At 43.9% G+C, this 26000-nt stretch overlaps 1 protein-coding gene across 2 annotated transcripts in view; it reads right to left on the bottom strand.

The window, feature by feature from the left end:
* Positions 1-26000, bottom strand: part of PATJ (PATJ crumbs cell polarity complex component) — a 144077-nt gene that overhangs the window by 54616 nt on the left and 63461 nt on the right. For both annotated transcript variants that reach the window (XM_064719301.1, XM_064719300.1), the window contains exon 27: positions 6443-6639. In XM_064719301.1, coding sequence (XP_064575371.1) covers positions 6443-6639 — 197 coding nt within the window. The remainder of the gene's footprint in view (positions 1-6442; positions 6640-26000) is intronic.

Here is a 26000-nt window from a genome sequence, read left to right as displayed (position 1 = left end):
GAAAGCATAATCAAAGCAATATATCTCCACAAGGTTTTGGACTGTCCTACAGAGTTATTATGCCCAGTATTAATTTTTTTTTTGAAGTACACTTTCTTTTGCAAAATAAATTAATGCTCTGTTAGCTGCAGATACCACAGTGATGAGCAAAACACCAAAGCCTACTTAAATAAAACAAAACAGAGAGCATCTAGGATTTCAGAAGAAACATCACTTTAAATATTTCAAATTGAGTAAAGTAACATGTCAGATTAACCAAATAGTGCTCTGGGAGTCAAAGCCTACAAATCTGTGCTTTACTTTTTGCATTACAGATTAGAAAAGAAAAGCAAAGCCTGGGCTAAGCAAAAGAAATAAACTGATCTAAATCAACCCCAACTCTTCTCATGGAAATGCCTCTTTCCATAACTCCTTGGAAAGTCAGCAGAGCTCAGAGAGAGATAAAAACTTGCTGCAGGTATGAGGTCAGGTCAGCCCCCAAGTTCAGCCTTTAAAGTGATCCCACATTGCTTTGTGGCAGATTTAATCACAGATCCCAAATGTACTGCTGCCTTCACCTACAGAAGTTTTGGTTTACAGTTTCATGCACTGAAGTAGCAGAAAGTACAAACTCACTGAAATCCGAGCTCTGGGGTTCAGAGGGAAAAATCTCCAGGATTGTTTGCTTCTCAAACTTTAATTTGCAGAAGAGAAACATTAGATATGGATATTAAAAAAAAAAAAAAACAACCCACACTGTTTTTACTACGTGGCAGTAATGGAAATCCATAAAATTAGTATCATCTGATTTTTATGAAAATCAAGTTAAATGATACCCCAAAGCTAGTAAAAATACTGGCTTAGCTTTCTGTAATAATTATTTCTTTGTACAATGCACTGGGTTCCTTCTTACCACAGGAATTGTAGCATTCCAAGATACAACCAGGCTCTCTGAAACAATGGGGGAAGTTTCAAAGCCTTTTTTTCTATCAGTCAAATTTTATATACTGAAACCCCATAAAGCACACCAAGCTCCCAAAGCTTGGAGGGAAAAACTAATTAGAATGTGAATTCCCCTCACCAAAATCCTTGCTGGGCACATGTTTAAACATGTGCATCACCTAAAGTGATCAACAGAGCATGAAATGTGCAAGGACAGAAAATATCCTGCTCTGAGCTGGCAGCTGATCCCTGTGGCTCCCACCTGGGGATGTGGAGGAAGGACATTGGGAAGGGACAGATCCCTGTGCCCTCCCCTGCCAGCCCTGCCTGCTGCCAGCCTGGAAATCACCACCAAAAACCCAAAAACAACACAAAGCACACCAAAAACCCAAAAAGCACACTCCAACCCAAAAAGCACACAAAGCACACCAAAAAACACCCTGCATCCTCCTCTGCAAAGGCCACTGGAGCAGTTTGAGCAGAGAAGCTCCATCCCTACCAGGCTGGACAGGGTTTGGAGCACGCTGGGATGTGGAAGAGGTCCCTGCCCATGGATTGAGATGAATTTTAAGGTCCCTCCCAACCCAAACCATTCTGTGATTCTGTACTGAGATCCCACAGCAAATAAACTGAGAAATAAATGCCAAACTCCCACACCCAGGACAGAAATGGCATTGTGAGTTTGGCTGGGGAGCTCATTTACTTGGGTAAAATACTGCTGTATCTATTGTATTATTACAGCATAACTTCTATTTATTTAAGCACCTCAAAATAAAACAGCAATAAAAATGCATTTAGCACAAAAGCTCTCTGGCTTTGAGCTATGGCAAAAATGGCATAAAGAAATAAAATGTAATAATTGTCACCTGGGCAACAGTTCCAGAATGGACAACAGGCAAACTCCTACAGTGATTTTGGTCTGAAGAGTCAAAAAAAAAAGTCAAAAAAAAAAAAAAGAGCTTTTACTCTTTCAAGAGGTGCTGTGGCCTCAGAGAATAAAACACAGAAAGGGTTAGGTGGGAAAGGAGCTGAAAGCTGAGCTCATTCCAACCATTGGCAGATGATGAGGAGGAGGAGAAGGAGGAGGAGGAAAAGGAGGAAAAGGAGGAGAAGGAGGAGAAGGAGGAGAAGGAGGAAAAGGAGGAAAGGGAGGAAAAGGAGGAGAAGGAGGAGAAGGAGGAGAAGGGGAGAAGGGGAGAAGGGGAGAAGGAGGAGAAGGAGGAAGAAGGAGGAGAAGGAGGAGAAGGGGAGAAGGAGGAGAGGGGGAGAAGGGGAGAGGAGAAGGAGGAGAAGGAAGGAGGAAGAGGAGGAAGAGGAGGAGAGAGGAGAAGAGGAGGAAGAGGAGGAAGAGGAGGAAGAGGAGGAAGAGGAGGAAGAGGAGGAGAGGAGGAGAAGGAGGAAGAAGGAGGAAGAGGAGGAAAGGAGGAGAAGGGGGAGAAGGAGGAAAAGGAGGAAAGGAGGAGAAGGAGGAGAAGGAGGAGAGAGGAAGGGAGGAGAAGAGGAGGAAAGGAGGAGAAGAGGAGGAAAGGAGGAAAGGAGAAGAGGAGGAAAGGAGAAGAGGAAAAGGAGGAAAAGGAGGAAAAGGAGGAAAAGGAGGAAGAGGAGGAAGAGGAGGAAGAGGAGGAAGAGGAGGAAGAGGAGGAAGAGGAGGAAGAGGAGGAAGAGGAGGAAGAGGAGGAAAAGGAGGAGAAGGAGAAGGAGGAAAAGGAGGAAAAGGAGGAGAAGGAGGAAAAGGAGGAAGAGGAGGAAGAGGAGGAAGAGGAGGAAAAGGAGGAAAAGGAGGAAAAGGAGGAGAAGGAGGAGAAGGAGGAAAAGGAGGAGAAGGAGGAGAAGGAGGAAGAGGAGGAAGAGGAGGAAAAGGAGGAGAAGGAGGAGAAGGAGGAGAAGGGGAGGAGTAGTAGTAATATTAATATTAATATTAATATTAATAATAAAAATAATAATAATAATGGTAATGGGGAGCAGCAGGACTCGAGGCACAGGGACAGCCCCAGGTGACCCTGCTGAGGGCCATGCTGGGCACCACCAGCCCCAGCACTGAGCCCAGCCCAAAGACACCAAGCAGGGCAGACACCTGCACTAAACCAGCATGAGAGCCAGGCAGGAGCACCACAGATGGTTCTTCTGCTTGGAAAAAAGAATGGAAAAGCACAACTTGTGTCCTGTAAAAAAAAACACTTTTCTGTGCAAGGACAAAATTCTGACCCAAGTGGTTTTCCCACATGTATAAAAGTAGGATGAAAGGATCTTCTTCCCCCAAAAAGCTGTTTTCTCCAGCCACACAGGCATCCAAAATACATCACTGAAGAGGAATTAAAAAATAAAAATACATGAAGGTTTTTGATGTGACCTGCATTTCCCTCCATGTCAGTGAAAACAAGCCAGGATCACGCCCCCACAAGGCTACTGTTGTTTGCAGAAGCTAAAATGAGCTGGTATTTCATTAATTCAGCAACAAAAGATTTCATGAATAAGGATCTGAGGTAGCCTGGCACCATCCCACACCCTCCAATTGAACCCAATCAAACCCCAGCTCAAAAGGAAAATGAACAGGTAACATCTGTCTGTCCAAATGGCCATCCCATCAACCTGAACTCCAGCAAAATCCACAGGGAATAATCTGCACACCCTGCAGGGGCATCCTCTGCTTTAATGGAGCAAGACTGTCCAAATGGGGCAGCCCAGAAAGGCCAGAGGCTTCCCAAGATGTGAATCCCTTCTCTTGCTGAGGTGAGTTCCACTACTGAAAACTGGGGTGTAATTAAAGATGCAGATGCAAATGTACCTTAAACATGCAGTTAGGTGAGAGCCAGGTGTGAGTTTTGTCTTCTCAGAGCTCATGGCCAAAGCACAACCCAACCCTTTGTAATGCTGGATGTTTGAATTTATCCTTTCCTATAAGGAATTGTACTCCTGCCACTGGTGGCACATCTTAAGCTGGATTGCAAGGATAAACAAGGTAGTTACTAAAGTCTCCTTGGATTTTTTTTTGAATCTGGGCATTTTTGAGATGGAGGATCTCACTTTCCTTCTACTGAAGGGAAAAAAAACCATTTTATTTCCAGCTTAACAGGGAGAGGAATGAGGGCAACACCATCACTTTGGGAAATGCTCCTTGTAACGTGGCTCATCCATGCAAAACCCAGCCTTGTGATTAATCCCACATGGTGCCTCTTTCAAGTATTTAACTTCAGATCCTCTGCTCTACCTATGATGTGCAGAGGAGAACAGTGCCACGAGTTCTTTCAGCACACCCAAAATTTAATGATTTCCCCCTTTTTTACCATTAGAATTCAGTGTCAGGGACAGAAAAAACATCATTCTGAAGGAGGAAGCAATTTTCCAACCCTACTCCATTATGGTCCAGACCTTCATACCTTCTCTCACATTTAAAATGAAATCAACTTCAGATGATGGTGTTTCTATGGCCAAAAAAAAGATCTTTCTTGTGCTATGTATATTGAAACCCCCTAATTACAGAACTGTTAGACAATGACAAATGCTTGGACAATTCTGACTATTCCCAGGGTACCCCCAGGCAGCCAAACTGCTCTTTCTCAAGTCAAGAAATGTGAAAAAATAGGTGGTTTTCTGATTGCACAGAGAGCTGCTGGAAGTTCAGAGCATCACCACCCACGGCGAGCAGCAGGTCAGCAAATCCCTGCTCCCCTCTCCAAGGGCAAGATCCCCAGGGAGGAGGGATGATTTTTATAAACCACTGAAGCAATCACCACGTGGGGAATCTCTGCAGGTACAGCAGCAAAATGTCATTTTGCAACAGCCCAAAAGGCAGATGAAGTGAAGGGAAAGCTGTGTTTGCAGGCTGAAGGTGAGGCAAGGAGACTGGAGAGAAAGTGAAGACAAAATACTCCACGTGCTAACGAGCTCTCTTGCCTCGTGGGTGAACCCCTGCCAGACACAACTACAGAAAATAAGCATTTAAAGTTGCAACAGATCAAAACAGATTACAGCATGAAATTTATTTTCAGGATGGGGAATATCCCTGTCATCTGCAAAAACACATATGGCAACGTTGAGGGGGTTTTGGCTTTTTTTTTTTAACGAAAAGTGTGAATTTCCCTGCAAACCACACATGCACTCCAAGGATTGATTTACTGTCCCCTTCCTGCCTTCCAGCAGCCCCTCCCCACGCAGAGCTTGTGAACATGCTGAGAGCACAGACTTTGCTGACAAGACATTGCTTTTCACAGGCCAGTGATTTTTGTTTCACTGCAAACACATTTACCTGCCAAAGGCCAAGTTCTCAGTTGGCATAAATCAGCACAGCTCCTTGCTCAGCCACCTCATTCCACTTCCAGGCTTTATTTAAAGGTTCAAGATGCCTCTCCCTCCCTGCACACGCTAAAGGGAACAATTACCTCGAGGAGTTCATCCCCAAACTGCATCCAGGGAAGAATTTTACCCTAGAGCTCATCCCCAAACTGCATTCCAGGAAGTTTTACCTCCAGGAGCTCATCCCGAAAGTGTATCCAGGGAAAAGTTTTACCTAGAGGAGTTCATACCTAAATTGCATTCAGGGAAGAGTTTTACCTCAAGGAGTTGATCCCCAAAGTGCATTCAGGGAAGAATTTTATCTCCATCCCCAAACTGCATCCAGGGAAGAGTTAGACCTCCATCCCCAAAGTGCATCCAGGGAAGAGTTTTACCTCCATCCCCAAAGTGCATCCAGGGAAGTATTTTACTTCCACCCCAAAGTGTATCCAGGGAAGAATTTTACTTCAAGGAACTCATTCCCAAAGTGCATCCAGGGAAGAGTTAGACCTCCATCCCCAAAGTGCATCCAGGGATGGATTTTACCTCCAGGAGTTCATCCCCAAATTGCATCTAGGGAAGAATTTTACTTAGAGGAGTTCATCCCTGAGGTGTATCCAGGGAAGAATTTTAACCTCAAGGAGTTGATCCCCAAAGTGCATCTATGGAAGAGTTTTACCTCCATCCCCAAAGTGCATCTAGGGATGGATTTCACCTCCAGGAGTTTATCCCCAAATTGCATCTAGGGAAGAATTTTACCTCCAGGAGTTCATCCCCAAAGTGATCTAGGAAAGAGTTTTACCTCCATCCCCAAAGTGCATCCAGAGAAGAATTTTACCTCCATCCCTAAGGTGTATCCAGGGAAAAGTTTTACCTCCAGGAGCTCATTTGCACCCAGGGAAGGGATTTACCTCCAGAAACTCATCCCCAAAGTGCATCCAGGGAAGAGTTTTACATCCATCCCCAAGTGATCCAGGGAGGGGTTTTACCTCCATCCCCAAGATCTATCCAGGGAAGAGTTAGACCTCCATCCCCAAAGTGATCCAGGAAGGTTTTACCTCCATCCCTGTGTCTATCCAGGGAAGAGTTAGACCTCCATCCCCAAAGTGATCCAGGGAAGGTTTTACCTCCATCCCTGTGGTCTATCCAGGGAAGGGCTTTACCTCCAGGATTTCATCCCCAAACTGCATTCAGGGCAGGGTTTTACCTCCAGGGGCTCATCCCCATGGTGTATCCAGAGAACTTTTACCTCCAGGAGCTCATCCCCGATGTGCATGCGCCCGTCCCGTCCCGCGGGGCCGTCGGGGTTGATCCCCACCACGAAGATGCTCATCCTGGAGCGGTCCTTGTTGCCAGCCAGGCTGAGCCCCAGCCCATTCTTGTCTTTCTCCAGCTCAATAATGTGCAATTCTCCCGGGAGATCTGCATATCTCTGCCTGATTTTTTCTGGGAAGGCCAAAACATAAAGGGAGTTAGAACGTGAAGTGAGTTACGTGCAGATGTTCAACAACAGGCACAGATATGTCAGAAATTTATGGCTTCTCAGCAAATAAGTGTTTTTAACAGAGGTCTTTTCAGCACAGACTCTAAAATACCATTTGCTCTGTGTGTATCAGTCACACAGCAAAATGCAGGATCAGCTGCAAATACTCTTCACACAAAACCCACGCTATTTTTAATTATTTGTACAACAGCCTGGTTCCAAACCAAAACGTTTCTGAAAGGAGTGTAAACAAGGAAATTCCAGAGGCACCTTTACCTTACCAAACCTATCAAATCCAGGAAACTCTCGTAAAGTTTGAGCTGGTTAATTAACCGCTGTGGGAAAGTGAAGCCTTTAATGGCTCAAACATTACTGCAAGCTCACATCTCAAGGTAAAACCTTGTGCTCCCTCCTGGTGACTCAGGAATCTTCCCAGCACTGCTCTGCTGAACTCCATGGGCTGATTAGGCAGAGCAGATGTCAGGGACAATGGAGATGAGTGATTGCATTTTTAAATGCAGCCTCACCTGATATTCAGGTAGCTATTTGTCTTTCATCTGCATTTCAAGCATTCCTGTGACAGAGCTCGATGTATTTACAAAGTTACTGGGAGCACACAGCGTGGCTGGGGATGCTGACAGGTTAATCTGAGTGTGTTTTCACCACTGGCACACAAACATCCATCACCACTGCTGGGGAGGGCAGCTCTGTCCTGCCTGCTTTCCCTCTGCAGATTTCAGCTTAAAGCACCACCTGCACCCTTCAGCTGGGCCACACACCTGAAAGAGCAAGTCAAAGCACACCCCTGTGGCTGGCTGTCACCTTAGCACAGAGCCCAAGGTGAGAGAAACTGCTGCATTATGCATGAAAGGCAGAAATAAGGGATATTATATGTTCAGCCATATCCCTGAGTCAGCAGCAGGAGCTAGATCAATATTAGCTACCAGCACCCTCCTGGGGAAGCACATTTTAATAGTATGATTTAACTGCTGTAGTGAATGTTCCCATGACAACAAGGAAGAGGGAAAAGAGCTGGGGAAGGTGAGAGGGAGGCAACCAAAAGTGAATAAAAACTGCTGAGAAGAAGGAAGATGAGGCAGAGATGCTCCTTCCACAGCCCCTGTGCTGTGAATCAGGGTGATGCAGCTGAACACGGGATGTTCCCAGTGGTTCCTCTCTCCAAGGATCCTTCCTGAGTAATTGCTCCAGCTGCAGCAGCCCCTTGTGCCTTGGCAGAGCCCACTGGGACATGGAGAGCAGCTCCCATCTCCAGCCCCAGCTGCACACAAGAGAATTGCCCCACTGAGAGCAACCAGCTCTCCCCTTGCTGCATTTACAGGCTGGCATTTTCCTGCCATGCTCAAAACCTCCGGGTGTATAGCCAGGGTGAGATGTTATCCCTGGAAAGCTGCTAAAGCCCCACAGAGCTCTGCACAAAATCAGAGTATCACCAAAAAAATCAGAAAGCTCATTTGTTACAATTATATGCCCCCAAAAATTCATGTAACTGTGTTAAATAAATGGCAATCCATGTAGCTGCATGGTTCTTTAATGCATTTCTTAACTAATGGGGTCAGCTTGTAATTAGAGGTGTCGTTTGCTACATAGATTTGGAAACTGTTTTGTCTTCTTAGACCAGAACAGGAAGACAGGAAGGGTCTCAAAAATGGAGTTTCTGAAAGCAAAGGAGATGCAGCCACACCTGGCTTGGTCACAGCACTGAGGTTTAATTTCTTGCCCACGAGGCCAAGTCCAGACCTGAAGAGCTCCAAGGCATTTGCTGCCCACCACAATTAGACCAATTACTCATTACAGCACAGCAAGGAGCTGCAGCACACCCCAGAGCTGGGCACCAGCAGAAAAGGGCTTTTTTTCTTACTGATTGCATTTTTGTGGCTAAAAGCAAGAACTGGAGCTGGAGGGCTGCTGTCCATCACCTCCTGCCACAGCTCCCTGCACTGCTGGCTGTACATGGGTAACACATCTCAGTGCTGCTTGCCAGGAGCAAGGAACTTGTGTAAAGCATCACTTGAACAACTCACAGCTGGGTGCACAGACAGGAGCTGTGCCCACACACACACACACAGGTTTAAATGCAGTGCAGATGGAGCTGCACATCTTCAAACTCATTCCTGCCTTGTGACACTCAGCCCTGTGACACTGCAAGCACACACTGCTCCAGCCTCTGCCTGCAGACACAGTGCCTCTGTGAATAAGTCTGTAATTCCACGGTGTTTCCTCCCTGAAAGGAGTTTTCTCACATGGGAGAAATGCTGGCAGTCCAGAAGCACATGAGTATTCCTTTCTGAGCTGGGCTGGAACTAAAAGTGAGCTTTAGTCCTTCAAAAATCAGTACTTTGGGCAATTGCCTGGGATGGGACAAAGCCCCACTAAAATTCCTGGTCAGCCTGTGTTGGGCCAGGTCTGGAAGTCTGGTGATTGAACCCCCGGTCTGTGCTCCAGAAATGCCAAAATTCCCCACTGTGGCAACAAATCTTTGGGTAAAGAAAAAATTAATCTGGGCAAAAAGCAGAGACCAACTCCAGGGTTGGTTGCTTTATTTGTTAAGGGGCTCAGTTGTTTTCTTTTGGTTTTATTTTCAAGTGTTTTCCCCGTTGTGTTATTTGTTGGAAGAAATCCTTACTTACAACAGAAGGAAGCCTCTGTGTGGACTAAGCCCCTGATTCTAAATTATCACCTTCATTTCCAAAGCAACTATTCCATGGTTTGAGATGGCTGGGGTGAGTAAGAGGTACAACAGAGGGAGGGAGGCAGAGGATGCTGGGAGCCAGCCCCATTTCCATCCTGGCAGGAGGCACTGCTGTCCTGGAGAAGGGACAAGCAGAGACACCCTGTCACAGACATCTTTTACAAAAAATCCTTTCCTTAGGATTTTTCCTCCTGAGAAGCTGGGAGGCCTCAGGAACAAAATGCAAACAATGGTTATCTGCTGCTGTGGAATGCAACAGGTGCATCTGGGATTGGTCTCATGTGGTTGTTTCTAATTAATGGCCAATCACAGTCAGCTGGCTCAGACTCTCATTTTTTATTTTTCTATTCTTAGCTAGCCTTCTGATGAAACCCTTTCTTCTATTCTTTTAGCATAGTTTTAATGTAATATATATCATACAATAATAAATCAGCTTTCTGAAACGTGGAGTCAGATCCTCATCTCTTCCCTCATCCTCAGACCCCTGTGAACATGCTCACAACATCCCTGGTTCTAAAACCAACCCTGTGCCAGCTCAGGCTGCCTCCTCCCTGGCCAGCAGAAGGTTCTGGCTCTCCCCAGTGCCACCTCCTGCAGCTCAGCCCTGCAAGGGCTGTCCTGGCCAGGCAATAATAAATGACAACAGAGTCCCAGCGGTGCTGCCTCACTCATCCAATCTGCACACAAATATCCTCTGGGCATCCAGCTGACTTCCTACAGCACTGTCACGGTTAGCCTCAGCTTGCCTCTTAATAAGGATCTCACAAAATCATTTTAAACAAGTATTTACTGCTTAAAGAAACCTGCATCTAAGGCATCTTCTCCTGAATGCCTTTTTCAGCTGTTTTCTCTCCCCTCCAGCTGGTATCAGTTTTCAGCTGGCTGCCTAGGGTTGGGGAGCCAGTTAGCATCTGCTTTTGCAAAGAATTCCATTATCTGCCTTCATTACCAGACACTTTACACGAGGCAATTGTAATTCTGTTGTTGCTGCCTCACACATGGGACTCGGTGTCTCTCTTGTTTTGGCACTGCTCGGGGCTGTTTCCACATTCGGTGACAATATGCCCATCACAACTTCTGCAAACACATCTCACCAAGGATATTTCACCAGCTAATACTGCAGCCAGCTCCTCTTAAAAAACCACCATACAGATGTAGCATGAGCCAAAAGCAGGAGTGAACGCTGTAGTGATCACTCCTGCAATGATATTTCCCTGTTATATTAGCAGACAATTACATTTCAAAGGGAAGCCCTGGAAATGGAAGGCAACTGCTCCCAAACAATTTACTATTATGCTGCTGCTGCATATGTTTCCCTGCCTCAGCCACTATTCCTATTATATTAAACAGAGAGATAAAAGAAATAAATGGGCACAATATGGTGGGGATATTGGAGCTTGCATGATCTAGTACTGCAACAAACACACAATTTATCTGCAACACCAGACCCAGGCACCACTTCTCAGGAAGGCTCTTTAAATGACAGATATATAAAAGCACTTGCACAGGGCTGAGGAGCCTGTTTCCCAAAGCTGCTGAAATCTCCAGGTAAATGAGCTGAAAGGGAAGAGGTGTTGCTTTGGAAAATGGTGTGTCTGCAAATGAGAGTCCATCCAGAAAAGGTAAAAAGAGGAAAGAAAAGGCTCTGGGTGACTCAGCAAGGTGATTTGGTTTAGTACCAAATGCTCGATATTAAAAATGTCAAGGCAAAACATAAAGAGAGGAAAAGGGGAAAAAGACCAGAAAGAGAGACAGCAGCTGATATCTGAAAACAGAAAGTGATGCTGAGGATTTTCCATCCCTCTTGTGTCACCTCAGATCTCTGTTAGCAGCATGTGCCGGCTTTAGGAGATCCCATTTATCAGCCTGCGCTCGTTCCAGTGCATTTATCTCTGATTTTTACCCCACAGCACAAAAGCAGCTCCAGCCCTGGCCCTGGCCAGCAGAGCTCAGGCAGTGCTGCAGCACCCCTGCTCCTCACTGGGCAGTGCCACATCAGCATGCAGGCAGCATCCCCTGCAACAGCCAGCCCTGCATACCAAGCAACCAATTCCCTTCTTCATCTCACTGCAAACATTAAAAAAAATTAATGTAGGAAGTCCCCTGAAAGCTAACCCTAGAGCTGTGAGGGCAGCACGTCTAATTTAGTGATTACAATTTACAAGAACCTAAATAAGCATATTGAAGGGACCATAATTGAACAAATGGGGTTTAGAATTCTCCCACTACTAATAATATAATAAGCTTATTGTTTTAATCTTCCCACTAGCCCTCTATTCAGCTCCAAGGAGGCAGACAGTTCTTCAAACCTTATCTCAAAAGTGATGCACTCATCTGTTTTCATAAGCTTTCAAGAAAAAAATAAGAGTATTTCTGTAAAGCTTTTCTAAATTCCATTAAATAGCTGCAATTCTTCCCTCAGTGATCAGCAAGCATGAGAAAAATAGGGCAGTTGTACCCAAAAATCAAAAAGGAAGGGCCAGAGATGCTGTTGTCAGCATTCCCCTCCCTCAGGTGATGAGAGGTACATCCTTGTGAGTGCTGTTATCTCCAAACCTGGGGGCAGAGAGAGCTCCCCACCTGACCCAGAGACTCAGCATCCCCTCCAATCCCCCTTGACATCCCTCTGGCAGCACTCTGCTCCATCTACACCACTTGGAAATCGTTTCCCAAACCTGAAGTGATGATTTGCAGAGAAAAACAAAACTCAGCATTCCTGTTCTCCCTTTGGCAGACTTCAATTAATTCTCCCAGTTAAGGAAAAGAGCTCCATGGCCCTTTCTTCTCCAAAATACTGCCAGCCAGAATACCCTGACATTACTTTAAATCCCATGAGGGAGAGAGCAGGCACCAGGTGCCACAAACAGCCCAGGTGTGGGCTACACACCCTGACAAACACAGCTCACCCAACCTCAAGTGCAAAACAAGCAGGAATTAAACTCTCCATTCTAGAGAGAGACAATATTCTTACCCTAAGCTGAGGTTCCCTTTTTTCCTCCTGTTTTTTGAAGGATCTGGGCTCTTATTTGGGATCCCCAAGTTTCTTCTCACTGCTCCCTCCAGCTCAGGCTCCAATTGTGTTTTGCTCCTCTCCTTCTCAGCTCACAAAAGGAAACTTTCCTTCCCTCCTTAAATCCCACCTGTCCCCCACGTGGCTTTTTCCAACAGAAAGTGGCAATTCCTGCTGGTGCTTGTTAACCCATCCAGGAAGAAGGGGATAATGAGAGCCTCCACACTCTGATTCAAGCACCATCTCAGCCTTTAGGTACTGTTAACCATTAATTACTTCTTCCTATAATCAAGGGAACCGTCACACCCCCAAAGACAACAGCAGGGAGAAAAGTGACTGAAAACCAGGGAAACTCCATAACACCAGAGAGCACCTCCACTTCTTGCACCATTTCACACCAACATTGTGCACAAATGGAGTTTTTACCAACAATTTTTTTCCTTATTCAGGCCCAAAGCTTCACTCTAAGGCTGCACTTCCACTACACAACATTTAAATCCTCTGAGGAAGAGATATTGTATGCTTTCCTTTTTTTAATTAGATGAGAAGGCCATGATGAGTCTATTCACACCCATGTTTATCTTTTAAAAGGAGATTTACTGCAAGTGTGGTAAATAGAGCATCCCATGCTAATAATTGGTGATTATAAGGGAATCTGCCTTCCCCTGCACACAATCCTTCCACTCGTTTGCCTTTCCAATGATGCATTAACCCCCAGGAAAGCACTTGGCTTTCCCCAGAAGTGACCTCTGGGTGCAGTGCTGTGGCAATCAGTGGCTCACTGGAGCTGAGCTGGGGCTCCTGAGGTCCTGCAGGAAAGCACTGGCACTTCTGGGACTGGGTGCATCCTCCAGACAGCAAATGTGTTGCAGACAACTTTTATGAGAAATCCTTCCCTTAGGATTTTTCCTCCCGAGAAGCTGGGAGGCCTCAGGAACAAAATGCAAACATTGATTATCTGCTGCTGTGGGATGCAACAGGTGCATCTGTGATTGGGCTCATGTGGTTGTTTCTAATTAATGGCCAATCACAGCCCAGCTGGCTCGGACACAGACCCGAGCCACCAACCTTTGTTATCATTCTTTCTTATTCTATTCTGAGCTAGCCTTCTGATGAAACCTTTTCTTCTATTCTTTTAGTGTAGTCTTAATGTAATATATATCATAAAATAATAAATCAAGCCTTCTGAAGCATGGAGTCAGATCCTGGTCCCCTCCCCAGTTCAAGAACCCCTGTGAACACGGTCACACTCCTGGAGCAGCCTGATTAAACACAATCAAACAGCAACCAAGACTTTTGATAAAATCCACTGTGAGGATACAAATGGTGATGTGTAAAAATAAATCACACCGTGGTTATGCCTGGGCCACGAAATGCCAGACTGAAGGCATTTTTGGAGTAATTAAATCCTTCAAATGTGAGGTAGGCTGCAATGGCAGCTGCTGTAGATCATGATTTTAAGACAAAAATCCCACAGAAACACTCTAATGTGAATGTCCCAGTGTATTTTGTGGCACTGTGCAGCTGAAGTCGCTCAAAGCCAACACCCTGCACTCTGCAGAGCTCCCCAGCCCGGGAGCATCCTGGAGATAAGGCTCAGTTATCTCTGCTCCCCGAGGAAAGCAGCCCTGCTGCTGCCTCCCACAGCTCCCAGGGAGGGCTGGGTGTGAGAACAGGGCAGAACATCAGGAAAGATTGCAAAATCCCAGGGAAATTCCAGCTGTGCAACAGGGATCCTTAAGGATCAGCCTCCAGCTGCTTTAAGGACCCTCGTCACACCTCAGTTTTGGAGAATATCTCCCAACTGGGACAAAATGCCTTTCCTAACTCCTCTCACAGGATCCCAGGAGGTGAGAGAGACCCACAAGGCTCATCCAGCTCCTGGCAGGATCAGTTTTTCTGCCCTGCTCCTGCTCACTTTGCCCTGCTAGGATCTATGACCCATTCCCTACATTTGGATTTGAGAGCTGCTCCTTCATTTGATGGGCCTGAAAATTGGGAATTCTAATCCAGGGCTTTCCCCACTTGGTCTCAATGCAAACAAATGAAAACTGTGAACATTTAAATTCTTCCTCCCCTGACAGGAACAATGTAAGCTGATCCTGACAGTGTTTTATCTCTAATAATGGTGTTCCCACAAAGCCACGGGCACAGGCATTATCTTGGAATCTTTCTGCATGGAGTCTAATTAGAGAGAACCATGTCAGACTCTTGTCAGAAACTGAGAGTTTGTTACCTAATGAAGACTTTTAGGGGAACCAGTGCTAAGTAACTGCAAGAGGCAGCACACACAACACCTCTCAGAAGTCGAGGTGAGGAGACATTTCTCGCTTAGTGATTCATTTAATTCCATTAATTTAAGAACTTGCAGTAAGAGCCTGAACCTCCTCCCTCTAGAGTGAGACTAAGGAAGCTTAGATTTAATAATAAAGACTTTTTGAGCAGCAAACACAGCCTGTGTTGATGAGTCCAAAGATCTACACAAGATCCTCCAAGGAAGGTCTCCAGGGGAACCGCCAGGCATTGTGAGAAATGTAGGAAAAAACTCCAACAGTGTAAAACTTCACATAAAATCAGAACAGCAGCACTAACAAGCCATAAAAATAAAAAAAGGCTAGGGAGCTGGTTGTGGAAGAGCAGGTGAAGAGGAGGAAATGACACTGGGATGAGAGATGGTGGAGAGTCCCAACCTCCCTTTGCTGTGGCAGCAGAGCCCTGTGACACAACACAGCCACGTCACAGTGAACACATGAAACTTTTGGATTAAAAACCCCCACCCCAGAAGCCTTAACTTTGCTTGCACAGCAGTTTTTAAATGTGCTGTGACAGTGATTAAACAGATTAGAGCTGGATGAATCACTGGAACTGTAAAATGCCCATGGAGCTGGGCTGGGAATTGCAGAGAGCCTCAGCAGCAAGAGGCCCCACAGAAGATTGATCATGACCAGCCACTTCAGCTGGGAATTAATTCAATGGCAATCTTAATGATAAATTTTAATCCTCTTTTCTATTTTTAGGTTTTAGTTGTTTTGCTGAAGATTGATTGTAACTGTCAAGCTAGTTACTACAAAAATAGATTTACTTGCACCAAAATATTGTATTCACATTGCACGTTCCTTTTTTAGGCCTACTATGGGGATCCAAGTATTTTAAGTATATGTAAAAGCTACATAAACATTTAAGGAAATATAAAATTTACTATACATTTGGTTAATTAATAAATCATGTCAGATATTGTGAAGAGCTTTCCTTCTATACTTTATATTTTTCCTAACAACATATACTGTTTGCATTTGGAGAGACATGAGAATGTAATTAAAACACAAACAACAGCTTTGTAATAAAAACCCTGCACACAAACACACCAATTATAATTAATACAAGAAAAAAAATGTCCTCACTGCCACGTTTTCCTTTAAAACTGGGATATTTAACAGAAGCATTGTTATTCTCCTGGCAGATAATGGCGGGTCTGTGGTGATCAAACCTGGATTTAACAGCCCAATTTCCACTTTGCCAAGGGTTCTGTCTCTGGGTTTCACACACAGCTCGTTGTGCAGAGCCCTCAGAGGAGGCTCTGCCACCCCACAAACACTTCCACAATTCTCCAGCTGACAACTCTCAGCTTCACACCCCCAGCTTTTATTCGCAGGCCAGCAAAGAAAAATATCCTCTCTCAGCCCCTAACAAGTTGCTCAGGTTTGATAAGCTGTTTTCATTCCCTCTGAAGGGCTTGTAGAGAGAAAAAGCTCTTTGTTTCAGGCTGCTGAGGAAAAAGGCAAAAGCTGGGTTTTTACTACGGTCAGTGCTGGGTCCAGATTCCTCTCAATTCTCTGGGTGCACACATACTTTAAATGAAAAAAGCTATTCAGGAAAATTATGCTAATGGGTCAGAGCATGCTCAGATCTCCATGCAGATTGCCTTTTAAAACTTCCAGTGTGTGTTAAAAGCAGAAAATGTTCCATTTAAACGAAATGCAAAGCCAATTTAAATTAAAAAGCAGCTAAATATTAAAAAAGCTGGATATCTAGCATTTAGAGGACATGAGGTGACAGTGAGTTCCCTAATGGAAAAGACCTGACAATGCTGCTCAGGTGGTTTAGCTCCTCTTTTTTTTTCAAATTTAGGCATCATCATCATCATCATCATCATCATTACTATTACTATTACTATTATTACTATTATTATATTTTATCAGTATCATTATTTATTTTATCAGTATTTTGTTAGGTTCATACCTGCTCTGTCTTCCATCAAACTAATTACAGCCCCTCAAACGATTCCAAACTACCTGAGCACTTTTGAGTTTTGAGCTACCAAGCTGCACTTGAGTCATCGGGCTCTGTCCAGCTACAAACCTGAGTGTCCCAATGTCACAACCTGCCTCTGATTGCTGAGGTAAAATGAAACATGAGAAGTGAAGAATGACTGCGACACCTGGCACTGCTGCAGATTTCTGCACCTTGGAACAAAACAAATGCACCCCTACAATTCCACTGTGAGGCCTCTCCTGCTCATAAATACACAATAGTCATTCTTTTGCTATGTATTTCCATTTATTCAGCTATCCTGTCCCAGTTTATGGTGTCTGATGTGTTAATCACAGCCCAGCACTCTGATTTTGGATCCTGTTTTGGCCCAGGAGAAGTGGAGATGAAGGAGAAGGTCCTTCCTCCCTCCTCTGTCCAAGTCAGCTCTTGTGCCAGACTCCTCCAAATCCATTCCTCCTTCCTGGAGGAGTTTTTCCTTAGAGAGGATGACAAAGTGAACACTTCTCATGTAGATAAACCCCTAAAACACAAACTTCCAGGCTGAAATCACACTGCTGGGTCACAGAATTCATTCAAAGTCTCTTCCTCACATGAGACAGCAAGAGTTTTAGGAAGAATTTTCAAGTGTCTCATGTGACATGAACTGAAAATCAGTGGGTGCCCAGGGCTCATGAGAACACAGATCTTTTTCCAGTGTTAGTCAGGCAGCAACTTCTGCATTTACAGCTGCCAAATTCCTGTCCCATCAGGTGAGGCAGGGGAACCTGGACTGAGGAAGGGATAACAATTCCTCTCCACACAAATCCCCACTGAATAATCCTGTGAGATCATACAGCAGTTGCATGCTCTCCCTAAATCAGCCATAAACCTTATCTAATCAGCTGTCCTGAGAGTCCATTGGAGAAGTTAATCAGGTTTGTGCTGCACTTATGACATCATAACACTTGATAGATTTGATTAAATAAAACAATATTTTGTATTAGAAATTCTATTCTGATTATTTTTAAGCTCTCCAAAGGAAAGAGCCTGGCAGATCTGTTTTCTCTTCCACAAAAGAGTAAAATAAAAGTGCTAGGGTCAGACACCTTCCTTTCGAATATGAGGTGCTAAGCAAGGCATTCATTTTTTCTGCAGGAGAAAAATTGTATCACAAAGAAGTGAACCAAGTATTTGAAGAGATGATTTCTTTTTTTTTAGTACCAAAATATGTTATTAGACAACAAATAGCTTTTCTTCTAATGTATTTAATGAAATAAAGATATTAATGCATGGAGCTTTGGGCATTTTTGAAATGAACCAAATTATAATCAGGAAATTGATGATTTATGTGAGCAGAGACTTGCAATATGTCAAGCACTCTCTCTTCTTCCTTCTGGCAAAAGAAATCCATCTCCAAGGATTAATCCAGGAGGAAGAGCTAAATGGATAAACTTTACTATATTAAATACTCACTTTTTCCACTCTGACTGGAGGAGGAAATCAACTAAGAGAAAGTTAAAAAATAAATGCCTGAGGGAAAAGTAAGAGTGGGGTATGGTAATTTTGACTGTAATTCTTTTGGCTTGATATTCAATTGATTTTTTCCCCCGTTCTTATGGAATTTAGCCTTCAAATAAGATGATTCAGATGCACCTATGACTTATTATTCAGTAATAAACACTGTCGTTAGGGTAAGCTGGAGCTCAATGGATCCTGCTTTCTATTTTATTTTATTTTTAAATTTACATGGCCACCTGACCTCTGGGAACTGAGGTGTGGAGCTCCACAGGTCTCAAGATGCTTCGTGTCTCTTATGACAGATGGCCAAGCAAGACATCCAACAGATGGCAACCCACCCAAGAGATGCCAGGTCTTCCCAATGGCTGTCCAGGGGTCATGCTCCAGTGTTTATTAATTACATTTTAGCCTCTTATTAGAAATTAAGCTTGGGTCTAATAGGGTAGCTAATTTTAGTCTATTTTTCTACAGGAACACAGCAATGTAGAAAAACACAGTGCAATCCAAGCTCCTGCCCCCAAACCTCTGGACTGGCAGCAAATCTCAGGGTGGAGCAGAGGCCTCAAAGGTGCTGTAAAAGTTCATGAAAATAGGCAGGAGAGAAACCTGATGAATACCCTGATTAGGGGAAAGGCTTCATTGTGAGCTCACACTTAATAAAGCCAGAGAATTCTCTCAAGGGAAGGCCTCAGGAAGGCCCCAGCCACAGGAAAAGCTCAAAGTGGAGCTCACACCTTCCTGGACAATCAAGCCAGGTGAATTTCCTACACAAATCTGTGGGAATACAACTTCATTAGCTGCAGTAATCACAGCATCACTCATTAAAACCCTCACAACCTTCCCCATCCCCGTGTCCCTGTGCGAGGCCTGCCCATCCCCATTCCCATCCCACAGATCCCTCCTGCACACAAAAACAGCCACATCCTTAAAATTCTTAGAACTTTGGCCCCAAAAGGCTCTGCTGGGCTCCCTATTCCTCACAAAATCCCTTCCCACCTCTTTCCCAGCCCTCACTCACAAGCTGCCTGTGCTCATCCTCACACAGAGCTCTCCTGGCTCCCTCATCCACCACATGGTTCCTCAGGTTTTGGCTTTTCTATTTTCAGATTCTGTGCTGCTTTAGTGTGTAATTCTGAGATTCACATGAGGGGATGCTGAGCTCTGTGCACAGAGCAGGAGACAAAACAATTCCTGCTCCAGCTGGGCACCAAGGACAAATGATCCAAATCTCAGCCCAGGAGCACAAACACCGTGGGCTGGAGAGAGAAAAACAAGCAGGGTGGGACTGCCTGGGCTAAAGCTGGAATGGGACAATGAACTGCAAGGTGCAAATGGAGCAGAACTGATCCCAGTGAGAGACTTTGAGAGGGTTTTCTATTTTTTTCTGAAAATAGAAAAGCTAAAGCCTGAGGCACCACTTCCACTGTCCCAGGCTGCTCCAAGCGCTGTCCAACCTGGCCATGGACACTTCCAGGGGAAACCTCAGATTATAACATTTCTTCCAACAACTTTTTGGGGAAGCAGAGAGAGGGAAGCACAAGCCATGATCTCCAAGCAGTGATGAAGAAAACAGACATGCACATCACCACACTGATTATAAAAGGCTCATTATTGCTCCTGGGGCAGCAGAAAGAACCACCTGCCCTTCAGCCAGCTGCCACATCTCCCCTAAAGCCAATATGGCAAAAGTGCTGTGAATTTGGTGATAAAACAGAGATGCTCATCTGATGCAGCCAGCACACACACACAAACATATCTGCATATGGATTTCCTTCCTAATGTCTTTAGCTTGCAATCAGTTTTCAATACACACGTGGCCATTACCAGGCATACAGCAAATTTTCACTGGTCTGTCACAGTGCACTGTAGCCAGCACACCTAGAGATAAATACTCTGGATTGCTCTTTAAATGCCACCTACCCTGATAAAGAGCAATTACACACCTGCTCAAAGTGATGACACAACAGGGAATAAGGGAGAATCAAGTCTTCAGACTGAGAAGCAAAAAATGATTTCAACTTTCTCCTGACAGTTCAAGAAGTGATTCTGGACAGCTGCCTCAATTGCTGCAATACTGTGCAAAACTAGGTAATGTCTGTGAAGAATAAAATTATTGCCATTTAGCATTTTTTATATTTCCCTTCTGTTAGAGCCTTACTTCCACTACATACTGGGAGCAGCTACTGCTTAAACCAAGCAGATCATTTTGTTACAGAGCTATTATGCAAATAATCTGCTCTGTATTCTAACTAGAAGCAATGCTGTGCTAGTCTGGGCAAGACATGAGGCACTGTGGAGTTTTCTTTTTAATTTTTTTTTTCTCTGTGCACTGGAGCAACATCATTTACAGTGGTAATGATGAAAGGTATCTTCCCATCTAAAAATCAGGTTATTAGTCAAGAATATAAACACATAACCACCTTTTACGAGCCGGTGTCTGCCTTTCATTTACCTATTTAAATATTTACCCCCTTTTAACATATTTTTAGTTGCAAGTCATTGCAGTGATATTAAAGAGTACTTTGGTGAGAGCAATACATGAAGACCTACTTGGATCATCCTCTCTTAGCAAGTTTGTGCCTGTGTTTACAGATTTACAGCACAGGCATTATCATCTCCTATCTGAAATTACTTATCTGTAGCACCGGAGCGAGATCAAAGATCCCAAACAACATCAGCCACCTGCACCCAGCCCCAGACAATGTAATAACCTTCCAACATCAAATCTGGGTATTTCATGCCCAGCATCTCAGTGCTATTCTCTGGGTACCTGGCTGGTGTTGGAAGAAAAGATCTTACCTAAGAACAAATGCAATCTCAGGCAATATTTAAAGATTAGATTATCCTTCATTGCAAATAGCTCATTTGTTTACTATCACATTGCTTTATTCTTGCTCTGCCTCCTTCAACCACGAAAATGCTGAATATTCAGTTTAGATTCCCAGCAGCTTTTTATTTTAGTCTAAAAACATTTACCTAACACATTCTTAACAAGCAAAGTGAAGAAAATTCAGCCATCTGTCTCTGCATTACAATAACAGTTATGGAAGAGTAGATTATTCTATACAGCAAGAAATTTAATGCTACGAATTCTTATACTTTAAGCACTGTGTGCTCCAGTCAGTTCTGTATACAAGAATGTTGAGCACTGGCACACACAGAAGCAATGATTTATAAGCAAACACAAGAGAAAAAATTTTAAAGATGTTAAATGCATTCAATATTCTAATCATGCTATATGTCCATGCTTCAAACTGAAGGAAAGAAAAAAAAATAAAAAAAGATCCCTGCTATTATTTTCTTTCTCCAGCACTTCACTAGTTCTAAATTATCACAAAAAATGCTCAAAAAATGACTTGCTGGAAACAAACACGACATAGAGATAGATGTGAATCCTTACCTGGGAAACCCCCTTGTACCATTGCTGTACCAGCATGCACTCAGGAAATCTGCATTCCTGACAAACATTCAGGGCTGTAAAGCAGCTCAAATCCTCATCACACACAGGCTCAGGGCTTGTCTTTCTTCTGACGACCTTGGGCCTATTTTGCTGAGATTTTTCCCTCCTTAAGGGCAAACCGTCTGTCTGTTCCTATTACGAGATGCCATCAATTCTATTAATTTCGGGCTGCCCACGAGCTCCCAGTCACATCTGCCGGCAGAGGAGAGCTGCCTGTGGGAGCACACGGGGAGCAGCAGATCCCTGGATTCCCACATCTGACCCACGGATGCTCCCAGCTGCTGCCTGTGCTCTGCCAGCATCCGAATGACATCTCCATCCCCAAACACGAGTCCCCCCCAGCCTGTGTGCCTGGCAGCTGCAGGTGCCTTCCTGCTTAATGACCCACTGCATGGCAAAGCAGCGGTTAATAATCTTATTTATCTGAGCATCCTCCTTCCTGCGAGCTACAGGGGTTAAAAATTAATTTCTCTCCCACAAACGGCTTCATTAAATCCCTTCTTCCCCGACGCTGCAGTTTCCCAACACTGATTTCTGCTCGTGGCACAGGGTTTGCTTGTTTTGTTTTGGGGTTTTTTTAATGTCAGGAAACAAAACCAATCTGTCATTATAAGCATAAAAAGGCTCAAACTTCATCATAACTTGTGTTTTGTTGAAACCCCAAACAAGCAATATTAGTTTTGCTGCAATGAATGCTGAACTGACAACACTGAAAAGACTCAAAATCCTTCATTTAGTAATTAAAAAAAAAGCAAAGATAAAATCTCTCTCTGAATTTATAAACATACTTAGTTATTTTGGGAAGTCCTACTAATTCTCTCTTCAAAAAGCTACATTTAAAACAACTCAAAATACTCAGTTATTTCGTTAATATCATTAATTTGTTCATTTTTAAAGTTCATTGTCCTTCCTTTAGAATATGTCTCACAGCACACACACAGCCATCTGTTCAGTGCATTATGTCAAGCACACAGTAAAAAACCACAAGAAGTCCCAGCTGCAATTTTACTATTACTTCATCAAAAATGTAATTTCCTCTCGCAATACTTCATCAGATGATAACTGTGTGTGTGACTCACAAAGAGAGTGAAGAAACCAGCCCAACAACAAAACCCCAAACGAACCCACAGCCTCAAAGGGCAGGGACAGCACCTCCCTCACCCATCCCAGTGTGCCAGGGCAGCTCTGTGGCTCGTTCTGGATCTGATCTCAGGGCTGGTTTTAAACTCCATGTATTTGAGCTAATTATGGGTCAGAACAAGAATGGGAAAAGAAGATTAGCAGCACAGAGTCACATTAAATAGAGATTAACACAGAGCTGAAAAATGAAAGTCTCTGCTCTATTTGTCTAATCCTGGCTCTTGCCTGATCTAAGAAAATCCACTGTATTTAACACACTTGGTGCTGTATTTAAGAACATTAAATCTCGCAATTACTACTTTTGCAATGTTTTGTTTTCATAAAGCTTGAAGCCTTTTTCCCAGCTACATCTTCCCCTCAGAGCATCATCTGTGTTTGCTGTTGATTGCAGTGACATCTATTGGAGAGGCAGTGCTTGGCTGCACAAGCTCCTCCACTGGAGATCCACACTTTCAGCTGATCCCCCCCAAAATGAACAGTAAAAGTCAGGAGTGCTTTTCCTTTGTTTCAGCACAACTTTGCATACACCAGACTCCAAACAGTGAGATGCCCAGGGATTATGAGTGGGTTGGCTTTTATTTAGTCATTTGTTAATAATCCTGGCATTTTCCCAAAATGCTGATCCTCACGTTGTCATCCTCGCCCACAGCAGTGCACAGACATTTCCAGAGATCCTGTTCCTGCCCACCCCACCAACCTGACCACACTCTCCTCATACTCTCAACTGACCTGCACTCCTTTGTTTCCATCTTTTATTTTTCTGCTTTCACTAATCACAGACATCTCTGGCACCTGGATGCTGCCAGAATCCTCAGGTGTGTTAAGAGCTGCCCAATCCCAACCCAACCCTCCTGCACCCACAGATTCATCACAACCATGGGAGAATCACAGAACCATGGAAGGGACCTTAAAGCTCACCCAACCTGGCTTTGGACACTTCCAGGGATGGGGAATCCACAACTCCTCCATGCCAGGGTTTCCCCACCCTCTGAGTCAAGAATGCAAAGTCAAAACACCAGAGAAGTTTTAAAATCTCTTGCTGTAGCAGAGAAACCACTGTTCCTCAAAAAGGCATCTCAGGAAGATAAATCATTATGCTTTCTTAGAGCTTCATTGATTTCTACATTACCTGGAGACAAAATAAGAGGAAGGGGGCATTATTATCCCCTTATTAGATACAGTTAAATATCCGTGCAGACAGGAAGTCTGAGCACAGCAGTAGCTTAGTCCATTATCCAAGCCACCTTCCACAAAGTTTTTATTACCATCCATTTTTATTATTTTGGACTTTTTTGAAACCAACCAGATCGATCCCAGTCAACCAACTGACAAAAGATTCCACAAAAGACAGAACAGCAGTTGAAATTAAGGATTTCAAGTTCTTTCAGTTGTCCTTTCAGTTTTTCTAGAAGAGTTTTTGAGCTCTCTCCTGTCCAATTCACATTTGCTGCAACTCGGTCACAAAAGCACACCGAAAGTGCACAGCCAGCAATTTCCCCAAGGAAAACCTCACCAAAAATTCCATCACAAACTGCTCTGCCCATCCATTTCCTCTGCTTCTTTTTACTACCTAGCCCTCATTATGGCAGTGAGCCACCCTGGGGTGCACACAGGTCCATTAGCAGGTTCTTGGGGCACACCTCCAGCCATCCCCACTGCAGGAAAACACACCAGTGCCTGCTGCTGCCTGCAGCACAGCTGCTCACAGGCACAAACAGCTCCTTTGTGTGCCTTCCCCTCCTTGCACTTGTTTTGATTAAAAAAAAAAAAAAAGAAAAAGAAGAAAAAAAATCCATTCACAACTTGGTGTTTTTCAGATTTGGGAAGGCTAATAAAAAAACCTCTTTCTCCAAAACAGGTCATGGGCAAGCAAATGATGGGAAAACTCCAAAATATTTCACGTCTGGAGGATGAAGCATTTTGAAAGCTCCTTTTGCAGCAGGATGGATGGACACGCTGCAAGTTGTGCAAAACTGTTTCCAGGCATTTAAAAAAAAATAAAAAATAAAGCCTTGAAACAGCAACCTCAAAGCAAAGAGAAAAGAAAACCCACACACAGGGTTAGAGCTGGGTACAGATAAAGATTTGGCAGTGCCACCAGAAGAGGGAATAAAACAAGAGGAAATACAACTTTCAACTTGCCTTCAAAGTCAAGGAAAAGCCATCTAAGAACTTGGGAAATCATGTTGGAAACTCTAGAGGCATGAAGCAAAGGAGAAGCAGATCTGAAACTAAAGGGTCTTGGGTGCAAGAGTCACATCTGGGAAAAAAAATCCCAAAAACCAAACAACAAAACACCTGGAACTTTAAACTTCTTAAACCACAGAAACATGAAGAAGATGTCTGGGGTTTCTCTAAACCAAAAACTACCTCACAGTTCTATTCCAGCAAGGATTTGCCCTCTTTGGATCAAAACCAACCCTTGGAAAGAAAAGGGAGAACACGTACAAGAAATGAGTGTTTGTTCCAAACAGGAATTCAGGCTCCAGGTCAGCAATGAGAGCTCCAGTTTCAGCAGTGGGAAAGCAGAAATAAAAGGGAGCATTGCCAAAAGGCAAATGGGTTTAGACTTTAGGGGAAATTAAATCAACACCAAAAGGTTATTCAGCCACTTTAAGGGGAAAACAGACAAAACATGGGGACTCTGAGGCCATGTGGATGGGACAGAAAGGGAAGAAAAATTCTCAAATATCGCAGGAAGACTAACAATGCTCTGCTTTTTCAGTCTGGGGAATGATGGAGGATGTGGAGACAAAAGATGAGAGGGAGGGTTGAAAGAATTGATAAGCAAGGACAAAAAATGTCAAGCAGAGCAAATAAAGTATTTCTGGAGTTTGAAAGAAATTGATGAGCAGGTTCCTGACACTGCAGCTGTGTTAATAAGAATGCTAAAAAATAAAGTAAAATCCATCAGGAGCAAAACAAGAGGACAGGTTTAACAGCTGTCCCACCTCAAAATGCCCTCCAAAGCTTTCCATGCTGTGACAGAGATTGAGAACTCCAGGAAGCAAATAAAGGAGAGGTTATGATGTGAATTTACCACATCTTCCTTTTGGAAGGAACCTTATCTTCTAAATAAGGAAGACAATAAATCCAGCTCACCTGTTGATGTATTTTTAGTTAAGTTTCAAACCCAGAGGAATGAGCTGGGTAAGTGGGTAAGGAACAGAGCAATATGAACACACAAATGGGCAGTTCAGAAAGAAAAGTTTTGTCGGGTTGGGATTTCTGGGAA

The sequence above is a fragment of the Zonotrichia leucophrys genome, chromosome 8 (assembly GCF_028769735.1).
Source record: "Zonotrichia leucophrys gambelii isolate GWCS_2022_RI chromosome 8, RI_Zleu_2.0, whole genome shotgun sequence".
NCBI classification, from domain to species: Eukaryota; Metazoa; Chordata; class Aves; order Passeriformes; family Passerellidae; genus Zonotrichia; species Zonotrichia leucophrys.
This window is presented reverse-complemented; position numbering and strand designations above follow the sequence as displayed.